This window comes from Neoarius graeffei, chromosome 23 (assembly GCF_027579695.1).
Source record: "Neoarius graeffei isolate fNeoGra1 chromosome 23, fNeoGra1.pri, whole genome shotgun sequence".
NCBI classification, from domain to species: Eukaryota; Metazoa; Chordata; class Actinopteri; order Siluriformes; family Ariidae; genus Neoarius; species Neoarius graeffei.
In genome coordinates, this window is record NC_083591.1 from 40,948,191 (window position 1) to 40,961,009 (window position 12,819).

General features: G+C 38.7%; 1 protein-coding gene across 1 annotated transcript; it reads right to left on the reverse strand.

The window, feature by feature from the left end:
- Positions 1-641: 641 nt before the first annotated feature.
- pnhd (pinhead) lies at positions 642-10,266 on the reverse strand. Its single transcript, XM_060905413.1, is given in 8 exon segments — positions 642-792; positions 5,181-5,239; positions 6,631-6,812; positions 7,290-7,566; positions 9,043-9,173; positions 9,399-9,494; positions 9,880-9,989; positions 10,121-10,266. Coding segments are annotated over 8 exon segments (1,152 nt in total).
- Between the last annotated feature and the right edge of the window lie 2,553 nt (positions 10,267-12,819).

Below are 12,819 nucleotides of genomic sequence, written 5' to 3' on the forward strand. Positions count from 1 at the left end.
ACATACAGTCAATCTTTTTACAACTGTTCGTAAAATAATTCCAAAAAAGACATGGAGTTTGTGCCATAGGATTGTCCGTAGAGTAAAATGCATGTGCTAAATTTGGGATAAGATACTTACGATTATATTTTTAAATAACAAATGTATTGCAAATATACTGAGTTTTATTGTTTTGCTGTAAATTTTTTTAAGTGCTATAACAATGACCGTGAGTTCATAAATATTAAAATAAACCATGATTTTCTCCTTTTATGAGGCGGTGTTTTAATTTGAATAGGCAATGACAAGCATGACTGTACATGGATTTATTTAATAGCATCAAATTTATTTACAAAATATTTACATATTTTACATATATTATAGGGACAGCTGAAACAGATCAGCTGTAATTTTGCATAAGAGAAGTACATGTCCTTGACACATAAACAAGCTGATTTCAAAACCCATGTCCTAAACTGCACAGTATAATACTCGCTTGTATGTCAGCATACCATAATACCTTGTGCTATTTTAATATAATGATTATATGTTATGGATCCCAAACTATAATGTGCTTTTGCATTAAACTCAAGACACTGTTGTAAATGCAAGTCCTCTTTGTTGGTGCAGCATGTGTGCACTTTCACTAGAGGTCACTGTGCTTAAGACTGGCAGAGGCACGAGGTGATGGCCAGCACAGTTCGGATTCGTCCATGCTGATTGAGAAACGTGTGGCTCTTGTAGCCTTGTGGAACACATGCGCTGCCCTGTCCCTCTGCCCACAGCAGGCACTCAGCAGAGTCAGAGGCATTCCTGCACAAAGGTGTTCGGGAAATCAAGTGGTTAAACACATTCATGGCTGATGCACATTACTTTATAACTGGTGTGTCATGTATAATATATAAGTGCTGTCAAAAATGTCGCGTTATTAACGTGTTAACTTGACTCAATTTTAATGGCGATAATTTTTTTATCGCGAGATTAACACTCTGTGACATGATGTAGGTTTTTCATAAGCTTTTGAAACCGCCAGGAACTTGGAACAGAGACTTTGCTTAGAAAAACGATAGCAGCTAGACTGTAATGCCACGCCCCGCACAGCCAGAGTCCTCTGCCCTCCCCCGAAGAGCCACGGTGCTCGGCTTAGGTTTCGTTTTCCCATTGGCGGCTCCAGCCCCACTTTGCAGTGGCTGTGACAAGACGTGTTATGCTCTGCAATAAAAAAAAAACATTGATACAACCAGTGTTCGAACTATGCTGATATTTTCGGGGGGTCCCTTTTTTCCCTTGGGGGGGGTGCTTGCGCTTGTCTCAGAGCGCGGATCTCCATCGCGCGCTCACTTCGGATATGCAGATGCTTCCCGTTACACACGATTGCTATGTCAATAAACATCATTTTGCCAATATTTTAGAGACCCCCCAACATTTCCCAAATCATGTTTTCAAGGGATCTCATGTCTGTTTCAGGGGATCTCGGATCCCCCGAGTACCCCTGTAGTTCGAACGGTGAGCAAGCCCATTCACTTTTTTATGCTGATAAGAGAATTACAATGGTTTTTCATGTGACAAAAATGTGCGATTAATCGCGAGTTAACTATGACAGTCACGACATTAATCGCGATTAAATATTTTAATCACTTGACAGCACTAATATATATATTTAAACAATGCCTAAAAGCAGAGCTCCTGATGAGCGTATGAGCAAAATATTCGCGAGGGCACAAAATCAGCCTGAATAGAATAATATATTATTCATAGAAACCATCAAATTGTGTACTGTATTTCACGTCAATTAATTACTGTATTGTCTTGTGACAGACCAATAATGAGAGATGCATCACAGTTACGAAGATTTACTCCTTTCTTTGACACCACAGGCCATGCGCCAGAAACAACACCACGACATTTATTATGGTGTGACTGTGCTGGGTGCCTGGTGGACAGCAGTGAACCAGCGCTTTCACTTTACACCATTACTATATAGTTACTATCAAATATTATTGGATATCAGAACTAATCGATATCAATCCATAGTAGTTTTAGATTATCTAATACTAAGGAAAGATGATTATAATTGCTATTGAACTATACAATAATTGTTAAAACAGGTAAAAAAGCATACAGTGCAAAGATACTTTGCCTGCTATGAAAATAACAACAGTAGAATAAAAAGCTTTAGGGAAAAAAAAAAACATACAGTGTCTTGCAAAAGTATTCATCCCCCTTGGTGTTTGTCCTGTTTCGTCACATTACAAGCTGGAATTAAAATGGATTTTGGGGGGTTAGTAACATTTGATTTATACAACATGCCTAACACTTTACAGGTGAAAAATGTTTTTCTTTATTGTGACACAAACAATAAAATGAAAAAACAGAAATCTGGAGTGTGCATAGGTATTCACCCCCCAAAGTCAATACTTTGTAGAGCCACCTTCTGCTGCAATTACAACTGCAAGTCTCTTGGGCTACAGTATGTCTCTATTAGCTTAGTGCATCTAGCCACTGGGATTTTTGCCCATTCCTCAAGCAAAACTGTTCCAACTCCTTCAAGTTAGATGGGTTGCGTTGGTGTACAGCAATCTTCAAGTTATGCCACAGATTCTCAATTGGGTTGAGGTCTGGGCTTTGACGAGGCCATTCCAAGACACTTAAATGTTTCCCTTTAAACCACTCCAGTGTAGCTTTAGCAGTATGTTTAGGGTCATTGTCCTGCTGGAACGCGAACCTTGGTCCCAGTCTCAAACCTCTGGCTGACTGAAAACAGGTTTTCCTCCAGAATTGCCCTGTATTTAGTGCCATCCATCTTTCCTTCAGTCCTGACCAGCTTTCCTGTCCCTGCAGATGAAAAACATCCCCACAGCATGATGCTACCACCACCATGCTTCACTGTAGGAATGGTGTTCTCAGGGTGTTGGGTTTGCGCCACACATGGCATTTCCCGTGATGACCAAAAAGATCAATTTTAGTCTCATTTGACCAGAGAATCTTATTCCATGTGTTTGGGGAGTCTGCCACATGCTGTTGGGCAAACTCCAAACAGGTTTTCTTAAGCGATGACTTTTTTCTGGCCACTCTTCCATAAAGCCCCACTCTGTGGAGTGTATGGCTTAAAGTGGTCCTATGGACAGATACTCCTATCTCCGCTGTGGATCTTTGCAGCTCCTTCAGTGTTATCTTTGGTGTCTTTGTTGCATCTCTGATTAATGCCCTCCTTGCCCAGTCTGTGAGTTTTGGTGGGCGGCCTTCTCTTGCCAGGTTTGTAGTGGTGCCATATTCTTTCCATTTTGCTATAATGGATTTAATGGTGCCATGGGATATTCAAAGTTTGGGATATTTTTTATACCCCAACCCTGATCCATACTTCTCCACAACTTTGTCTCTGACCTGTTTGGAGGCTCCTTGGTTTTCATGTTGCTTGCTTAGTAGTGCTGCAGAGTCAGGGTCCTTCCAGAACAGGTTGATTTATACAGACATCATGTGACAGATCATGTGACACTTTGATTGCACACAGGTGGATCTTAATCAACTAATTTATGTGACTTATGAAGTAAATTGGTTGGACCAGCTCTTATTTAGGGGTTTCATATGAAAGGGGGTGAATACCTATGCACACTCCAGATTTCTGTTTTTTCATCTTAATTATTGTTTGTGTCACAATAAAACAACAATTTGCACCTTTAAAGTGGTAGGCATATTGTGTAAATCAAATGGTGCTAAACCCCCAAAAATCCATTTTAATTCCAGCTTGTAATGCGACAAAACAGGACAAACACCAAGGGGGATGAATACTTTTGCAAGGCACTGTATTCCAAGGGTTAGAGCTGCAATGTAGATATTTCAAACTTTTGTCAAACAGTTGTCTGGTTATAACTGTCAACTCTCCAACAAGCTAGTGGAATAATAAAACTAGTTAACTAGTTTGGTATGAATCTGTCATGAATAGTTTCTGTAAAATGTGTTCGTCAGTAATCCCACATTATTTTTAAAAAGCAAATTAACAATAAGTGTTGGTTTAAAAACCCATCTGTCTTATGTAAATAAAGATACACATTTCATTGTCTAGTGGTTAAGTGTTCGAGATACGTTGCCTTGCACTTATGATCAGGTTCCCTGTGGTGGTACACGTACATCGTTCATATATAACATGGATATTGTACGGTCACAAAAGACATCAAAAGTCAGGCAGGTGCATTACCATATTCTCTTAAGTATGGAGCTTGGCTATAAAATGTATAAATATTTCAATTTATTAATGTGTATGAAATGTTAGACAATTTTAGTTACTTTTTCAGTTTTATTCATTTTTATTTAGATTATTTTTCCCCTACAAATTGAGAAATCTTCTAACAGGCTAAACTTTTTATCTGTAATAATGGAGTCCCTCTCATGCCAGAATTTGGTCTTCCCAGGCAGTTTCCTGTCCCGGTACTAACCAACCCTTTAAGGTGTATGGTTGCAGTGCCAATCTCCGTTTCCATAGCCCTCAGCCTCTCGCCTATACAACTAGGGTTACAGTGGGGGGCTAGTCTTCTGGTAACCACGAGAGTTTGAGTTCCCCACTCGCATCTGTATTGCCAGACGGTAGTACGTAGGTACCATTTTTATGATGGTCTTTGGTATGACCCAACCGTGAGTAGAACTCGCAATCTCCTGGTCAGGAGGCAGACACGCTAACCACTAGGCCAACTCACAGTTCATATATAAAATAACTAGCTCTGGTAGTTGCAGTTCCCATTAGAGTGCAAATTAATCTGCCATACATGATTAGTATATGTTTTTAAAGTGGTAAACACCATGGCCTAATGGTTAGAGAAGCAGCTTTGGGACGAAAAGGTTGTCGGTTTGATTTCCTGGACCAGCAGGAATGGCTGAAGTGCCCTTGAGTAAGGCGCCTAACCCTCAACTGTTCCCCAGGGTATGTTGTATGTCGCTCTGGATAAGTGTGTCTGCTAAATGCCATAGATGTAATGTAAAAATGGTAATACTGTTTTGTTGCAGTCAAGAAACTATTGCTAACTTTCAATCACTTTCAAGAGCAGTTATTTATCTGGTGTTCTAGTATGTATTATTGAATTGGGATCACTGTTAATTAAGATACAGGTTTTATGCCATTATAAGTTACAAGAGCGAAACATCAATGTGGCTCTTGTACTGAGGATTTGCTATTTAGGCTGTGTTGTATCAGCTGTTTTAAAGCATACCTGAGAAGACAGCGGTTTCCTGAGTTGCAGCTTCCCAAACATCTCCCCACATCTATTTCCTGTCAGACAATTAGCAAGACAAGAGAGAGAAGCAATCAGCTCACCGCAAGCTGCTAATATTCACTGGCGCACTCGAAACCAAGAGGGAGGGGGGAATGGGTTCTATTCTCTTAACATGATAAACACTTTGATTTGGCACCTGCTGGGGCCATTTGTGATCCTGTGCCTTTCACACCTCCAAGGAGCTGCGACAGATGGCCAAAGGTTTGTTCAAAGAAGTCGATGAAAAAAGGTTTGGTCTTGTAAAATCAGAAATATGCTTTCAAATGTTGCAAACTAATGTAACTGATTTTGAATAACACAGAGTTGTTGTTGTTTCATTAAGGATTCTGTAGTCATATGACAACCCTGTACTTGGGTTTAACAAACAGTATACGGTAACAGTTTAAATTCTGTGGCATCGTGTCTCCAAACAGTATTGTGCAAAAGTCTCGGCACCGTATTTTTTCATACAAACATTGTTATGGATTTCTGTTTTATGACTTGTACATTATCGAGTCAGTACAGAAACATTTTTTGAGTTCCCAGCGTTTGTTTTCCAGCACAAAATTAAATGTTACAGGAAAAAAAAAAGTTTGTATCTGTGCAGCATATTACATAAGAGACCACTTTTCAGATTAAAAAAGAAAACATAATGAAGGCTGCTGGGTTTTGGTGCAAAATTAAGAAGCGAGTGTGACAGTCAAAGTGTCCAGAAGAACTGTGGCTGGTTCTGTAAGATGCTCAGTAAAACCTACAGCTCATTTCCTTATAAAACTGCACTCATTGTACGTCAGACTACGATGTATTATTATTATTATTATTATTAATATATTTTTTATAAACCCAAAAGATCATCTTACACCAAATACTGAGTTTGTTTCATTTATTATGCCTTACTGCTGTTTATAGTGGGTTTTTTTTTAACATTGAAACATTTCATTTCATTATTTTTAAGTCATTTTTGGTCTACAGCATTTCTTTACATGTGCACAGTTCTTTACTTTTGCACAGTACTGTATATATTACAAATAGATTAAAGAAAAAAGGATTAGTCAGGCTCAAAGAGTGGATAATTTACATGTCAAAAGTAAGATGTGGATTGCAGTTGGGGAAATGGATCATTGGTTTAACTTTTGTGTCTAGCAAATGGGACTCACTTAGTCACGGCTAACACCAAATGGAAACGACTAATTTCCTCTTTAAGTGAAAGCTGTGACCCAAACTCTAAGCCTGAACGTCAAATAAGACATTCTTAAACAATGGGTATGCACTTCAGACATCAATTTAATTCGAACCCCCCCCCCCCCCCCCCCCCCTCAAAAAAAAAACAACTAGTAATTGCAGTGTGTTCTGTGTATTCCAGGAATTCCCTGATTCTCGGATGTTTTCCTCATCTTTTATAACCCACCTTTAGTTTTTCATCCTTGAGCCCGTCTTCAGTATATGTGATCTCGTAATGATATTCCACGTAAGGAATTCTGTAGCAGCCTTCTTTCATATCGCAGCCAGCCACCGTCTGAATCAGCTCCACTTTATTCGGATTGTCCACAAGAGCAGAATCGAACTTGGTAGGCATGCAGGAAAAGCCCTCTGTGGAAAAACAAAATCCACTATATGTACATTAGTCCACTTTATGATGAAGTCAGGATATGCTGAAGGTATAAGGTAATCAGTGAAGATGTAGGGAAGGTTAAATATTATGGCATTAATGTCGATTGTACCCTGAGAAGGTTAAATATTATGGCATTAATGTCGATTGTACCCTGGAGGACAGAACTGTACCCTTATTTCTGACAGTGTGGTGTAAAAACTTTTGCACCTGATCTGATATCTGACCTTTTTTGAAAATACAACTGATTTTTCAACGTGAATGCTTAATAAAGGTACAAAGGGCATCATTGAGAGAGGGAGGGAAGGATGGTGGAAATGACCTACCCTACCCAGGGTAGGTTGATTGGGCACTCAAAAGGCCTGGACTAAAATGTTTGCATGTTCAAGAGATGGGAAAGGCAGACTATAAATTTGGAACATACCCGTGAAGGTAAACATTTTTTGCTACTCTCTTACCCGGTTCACCTTTCGATCCTACACACTTGCCCACATCGATAACAGTTTCGTAAGGTGTTTCAAAGTAGTATGTTCTGAGAGAGGGTGCTCGGACACAACGAGTCACTTTGGCCTCGCAGTGGCAGTCTTCGATGATTTCAACCTCACGCAGGCCATCCATGAGCATCACTTTGTCCACACGCAGTCCAGTGGGTTCACAGGTCATGGTTGCGCCACATGATGGACGGTTTTCTCTGAAGCCTATGAACTCATGAGAGGGCACTGTTGGAGTTCGCATCTGTAGACAAAGGGGACTATGTATTACTATTGGAACGAGTCCAGTTTTGAGAGTATCACTATTATCATATCACAATATTTTGAGATATTTCTATGATACATAGTATATAGATTTCCAAACTGCAATAGTTTCACATTTCCAAATAAACTTTGAAAAATTAGCCTGATGATACTTTTTACTGAATGTAAAAAAAAAAATTAAATCTGAAAGAAGGGGGAAGAAATTACTAATCTTTTTATAATATTAGATTCACAACATAGAAAACTATAATATCTGCTTCCAGAATTCCATCCATCCATTCATTATCCGTAACCGCTTATCCTGTGCAGGGTCGCGGGCAAGCTAGAGCCTATCCCAGCTGACTATGGGTGAGAGGCAGGGTACACCCTGGACAAGTCGCCAAATCATCGCAGGGCTGACACACAGAGACAAACAACCACTCGCACTCACGGTCAATTTAGAGCCACCAATTAACCTAACCTGCACGTCTTTGGACTGTGGGGGAAATCGGAGCAAACCCACGCAGATACAAGGAGAACGTGCAAACTCCACACAGAAAGGCCCCCGTTGGCTACTGGGCTCAAACCCAGAACCTTCTTGCTGTGAGGCGACAGCGCTAACCACTACACCACAGTGCCGCCTTGTTTCTAGAGTTTATAATGCTTATTTTAAAGATGTTTAAAAAAGTTTAACCATTTCAAAAGATAGCACTATACCAACAATATCTCAGAAAAAGGTATCGTGATATCAGTATCACAATATTGATATAACATCGTATCACCCAGCCAGCCAGGGAGTCTAGAGTTCCCTCGGTTATGCTAACAATTAAAATACATTTACTTAAATTATGACCAGTAATTGGACTGGATTGGATTGGATAATATGGATTCTCCGAGCATACTATAAAAATTCTACATATTCCACGATTTTTAAATAAAAATGTAAACTGCATACTGCAAAAAATGATATCTTGTTAAGATAAAATATTTTAATATGTGTGAATTTATCTAATATTTCTTATTAAAACTCAAATATAAGATTATTTAGCTTACTTTTCGACACTTTTACTCATTGAAATCTTTCAGTTTTCTTATTCTGTTGGCAGATAATTTTGCTAATTTGAAGGATTTAATTCTAGAAAGAAGCAAAATTAGCTGCCAATAGAATAAGGAAATTTAAAGCTTGGAATGAGTTAAAGTGTCAAAAAGTAAGCTAAATAATCTTATATTTGAGTTCTAATAATCTTCTAATAAGAAATATGAGAAATTCGCCCATATTAAAGATATTTTCTCTGGACAAGATATCATTTTTTTCAGTGCATTTAGAAACACATTATTGAATCTATGATATAACTGTTTGTTTAAGCTTTAAGGTTGCGTGTTATTGAAGTCACAAAATTATGAGGCCAGTATCACTGATTTTTAATTTTTTTACAAGTCATTCCATTTTGCCATTGATTTTAATTGAGTTTAATACCTTTTTGTCGCTCAAGAAGTCCAGCACGGACAAGTAGCCTTGCATCCCAGCCTCAAAGGATAAGGGCCGTGCTTGGCCGCAGTTTGTCCGGCACATGCCTACATCCACATTCACTGGACTGCCTAAGATATCTGATTAACGACAGATAGACAAACTGTTTGCATTTAATTTAAACATTACAGAATATTAGACTAGTGTTTCCCAGTTCTGCTTTAGTCCTACCATACTGCACAGTTTAACTTTATGAAGTAGGTGTATTAGAGCTGGGGAAAGAACCTGGTTTGGGAAACACTGTTAGTTCTGTGAAGGGCTGATAGGAGGAGCCATGGCAAGCACACATCCTCCCTTTTCCCCACCTTGCCCTATGTAGATGAAGTGACTCTGGCGTCTGCAACAAGCTCTCTCTGCGAACAGGTTTCTTGGCTCGATGTGCATGTTCAATACAGCTGTCACTGTGAAAGACAAGCACAAACGTAAACTATGGACATAATGCAGTCTTGCTGCAAATGCTTCCTGATAGATTTGTGCAAATTAACTATATTTAATTCACATGTCAGTATTTACTGTACATGCTTAAGAGATCTGTGCGTTGAAACACTTTTTTTTTCTCCTTTGACAAATCATAAGAGGATATGACAGGATATATGATATAGTCTGACATATAATTTATTGTATTGACATCTAAGCCAGTTCAATCTTGGTCCTGATTTAAAAAAAAAAAAATCGTTCACAGGTAAACAGACTAATTCCATTAAAAAAATACTCAATTACAACCAAGTTCATAACAGATGAGGTGATGTGAACAATGCAAAGTAACACAGTAAGGACATTACTTACAGCTCTGATGACATGAAGAGAGCAAGAGGAACACGTACAGCAGCACCATATCCACAGCAATACTCCTCACTCAAACTAAACACGTGCTCAGTCTTGCCTGACTGACCCTCCTGTTCGAGCTCGTTGGGATATTTATATGTGGCCACAAATGTCACTGGCTAAATGGAAGGGGTGAGGAATAATCAAATTTCCATCACTCCAATGCCTGCTCCTAGGCGGGGGCCACATCAAAGGGAAGTACCTGTAGAGCTTTTCACCTCTTAAGGCAAAGCCCTCTTGTTTTCGCCGTGAGATCTCAGTGGGTCGCTGCATCGACCAGGTCTGCTCTTTCTCTAATGAACTGCTTAAGGGGCTTTGAGGCTCTAAGCACCTCTCATTGAAAGGCATTATTCACCTTTTATCTTGGGAGGAAGATGTTTAGCACCTCTGCTTAAACCAGAACCAGGCTCGCAACAAGTAAACTGGCTGTGCGTGGCAGCAAAGCAACCCCTGCTGAGGACAACAGCACCTTCACGTTTATTCAGGATGAGCCAAATGGCATGAGAAAGAGGGGAGAGAGAGGTCAAAGCAGTACGTACATGCCCACCTTCTTTCACTCTAAAGGAAAATTGTGAATATAAACGCATACAATATGCGAGTTTGTGGTTTAAAAGTCACTAAAACTAAACGCCACTTCATGTTTTAAAGTAATGATGGATCTCGTTTCTCTTTACTTAGTTGACTGGTTCTTGATATAATATGGATTATTACAGTTGTTGAATAGGGCTATTTACTTATTGTTATTATTTACTATTTTGGTCTCAAATGCATAATAAGGCAAGAAATTGCACTAATTAACTTTTGACGAGGCACCTGTTAATTGAAAAGCATTCCAGGTGACGACCTCATGAAGCTGGTTAAGATCATGCCAATAGTGTGAAAAGTGTCATCAAGGTAAACGCTGGCTAATTTGAAGAATCTAAAATATCAAACTTTTTTTTTTTACACTTTTTTATTGACCACATAATTCCATATGTTGAATTTTAATTTTGAACCGGTTCACCATTTTGACAATGCGCATCTAGTCAGCAGGAAAACACCGGGAGTGATGTCATCGGCGTGAAATACATTATATGTTATTTACCAGCTGGGAGGTCTGTATTATGAAATACCGTGACCGAGGTCTTGAAAGTACTGACCGAGGTCCTCTGGGCTGAGGTCATGATATTTCACCATACGGACCGACCTTAAGCTGGTAAATAATATATTTATTTTTTTCTTTACCAAATTCTGACAGAAAACGAGAGTGCCCAAAAGGGAAAACTGAGTCTAGCCGAGTCGCCATTTTGAATCCTCATTCACGGCTGTAATGCAAATTGCTTCCTCCTCGGTATACAAGTGCACTTCCATGGCAGGAAAAAAACTACATTTTGCTGCCTATGTAGTCCCCTATTTATACAAAATTGAGTCATTCAGGATTCAGCCATGTTTTTGCTCGGCGTTAGCAACAGTTACAGGTTTTTAACTTTCTCCTGAAATGTTTTCTTTTATTTCTTCTTCCTCAGGGTAGTAAAACTCACTTTCGCTGTGAAGACTGTCATTATCGCTATCCATGCTGTAAAATTAATGCTATTATGCTGAGAAATGCTGTCAAAAATTTTACAAGATTTTTGATAAAAATCTTATAAATAAATCTTATAAAAAAGATAAACGTTGACAAAAATTGCTACGATGTTTGTTGTTGTTGTGAACGAGCGAGTCGCCAGAGGTCCGTAACTGGGGTCCGTACTGTAGGATACGGACCTGCTCGCCAGCCAATCAGAGAGCAGGATTTGATGGAAACCGGACCGTGAAAAAAATAATGGTAATTATTATACACACAGGCCACTTTTTCCATGTAATAAAAACATTTTTGATTCCCTTCTAGTGGGTTTATTGATAGCATGCAATATTGTTATCATATCGCTTATCCTCCATGTATTACGCCATTCTCCCCAATGGAGAATGAGCGTGTAATATTGTTGTAATATTGCACGTTGTCAAGACAACACGACATCTCACGTCAGAGCTCATGCAAATATCCAATAGCAAAACTTTTCTGCTGCACATGCGCACAATCATTACATACACACTGGTTACATACATATCAGCAAGAAAGACCGAAAAGGATTAGACTGAAGCAAAAGCTTATTGCGTCTACCCTTATCACATTTCATAATTTAAAGACTGTCTTTTTCTTTTTTTTATGCCAAAGGAATTAAGGAAAGAAACAAAAGTATTTTTTCCCAAATATATTTCATATCTCGGTTTTGTATTTAGTGACAGTCTTATGTTTGTATGCTTTTTTAAAGCCTTTAAGTGTGTTACACAGTTTAATTTAATTTTCAAGACCATTCCATAAATTAACTCCTGTTATAGATATACACCTCTGTTTCACATTTGTTCTGAACTTTGTTTTAACAAACATATGAGTTCCTCTCAATTCATAATGACTCTCTCTGATCTGAAAGAACCTCTGAATACAGTCAGGGATAGTTTTGTTTTTTAATTTAAACATAAATTGAGCAATTTTGTCATCCACAAAATCACAAAATTTAAGGGCATTCAAACTTATAAACAGTTGATTGGTTGGTTCACTATAACATACTTTGTGTATGATCCTAATAGTTATGTATGGAACAAGTAGAGAACTATAAAGTAAGTGCAATGATTTTTGGCTTAGCATGTGTTTAGTTTTAGGAAGTATTGCAATAGACTTGGACATTTTTGTTTTTACCTGTTTAACATGTGCCTTCCAGCAGAGCTGGTGATCAATAAGTGCACCTAGGAATTTATCATATCCTCCTGACTCCCAGCAGTTCAAATTTGTTCTCTCTGGAGGACATTTGTAAACCTGAATATCTCCCACCCCTTACATAGTACTGAGCTAATTCCTACTGTGCCTTAAAGAGGACATTTAGA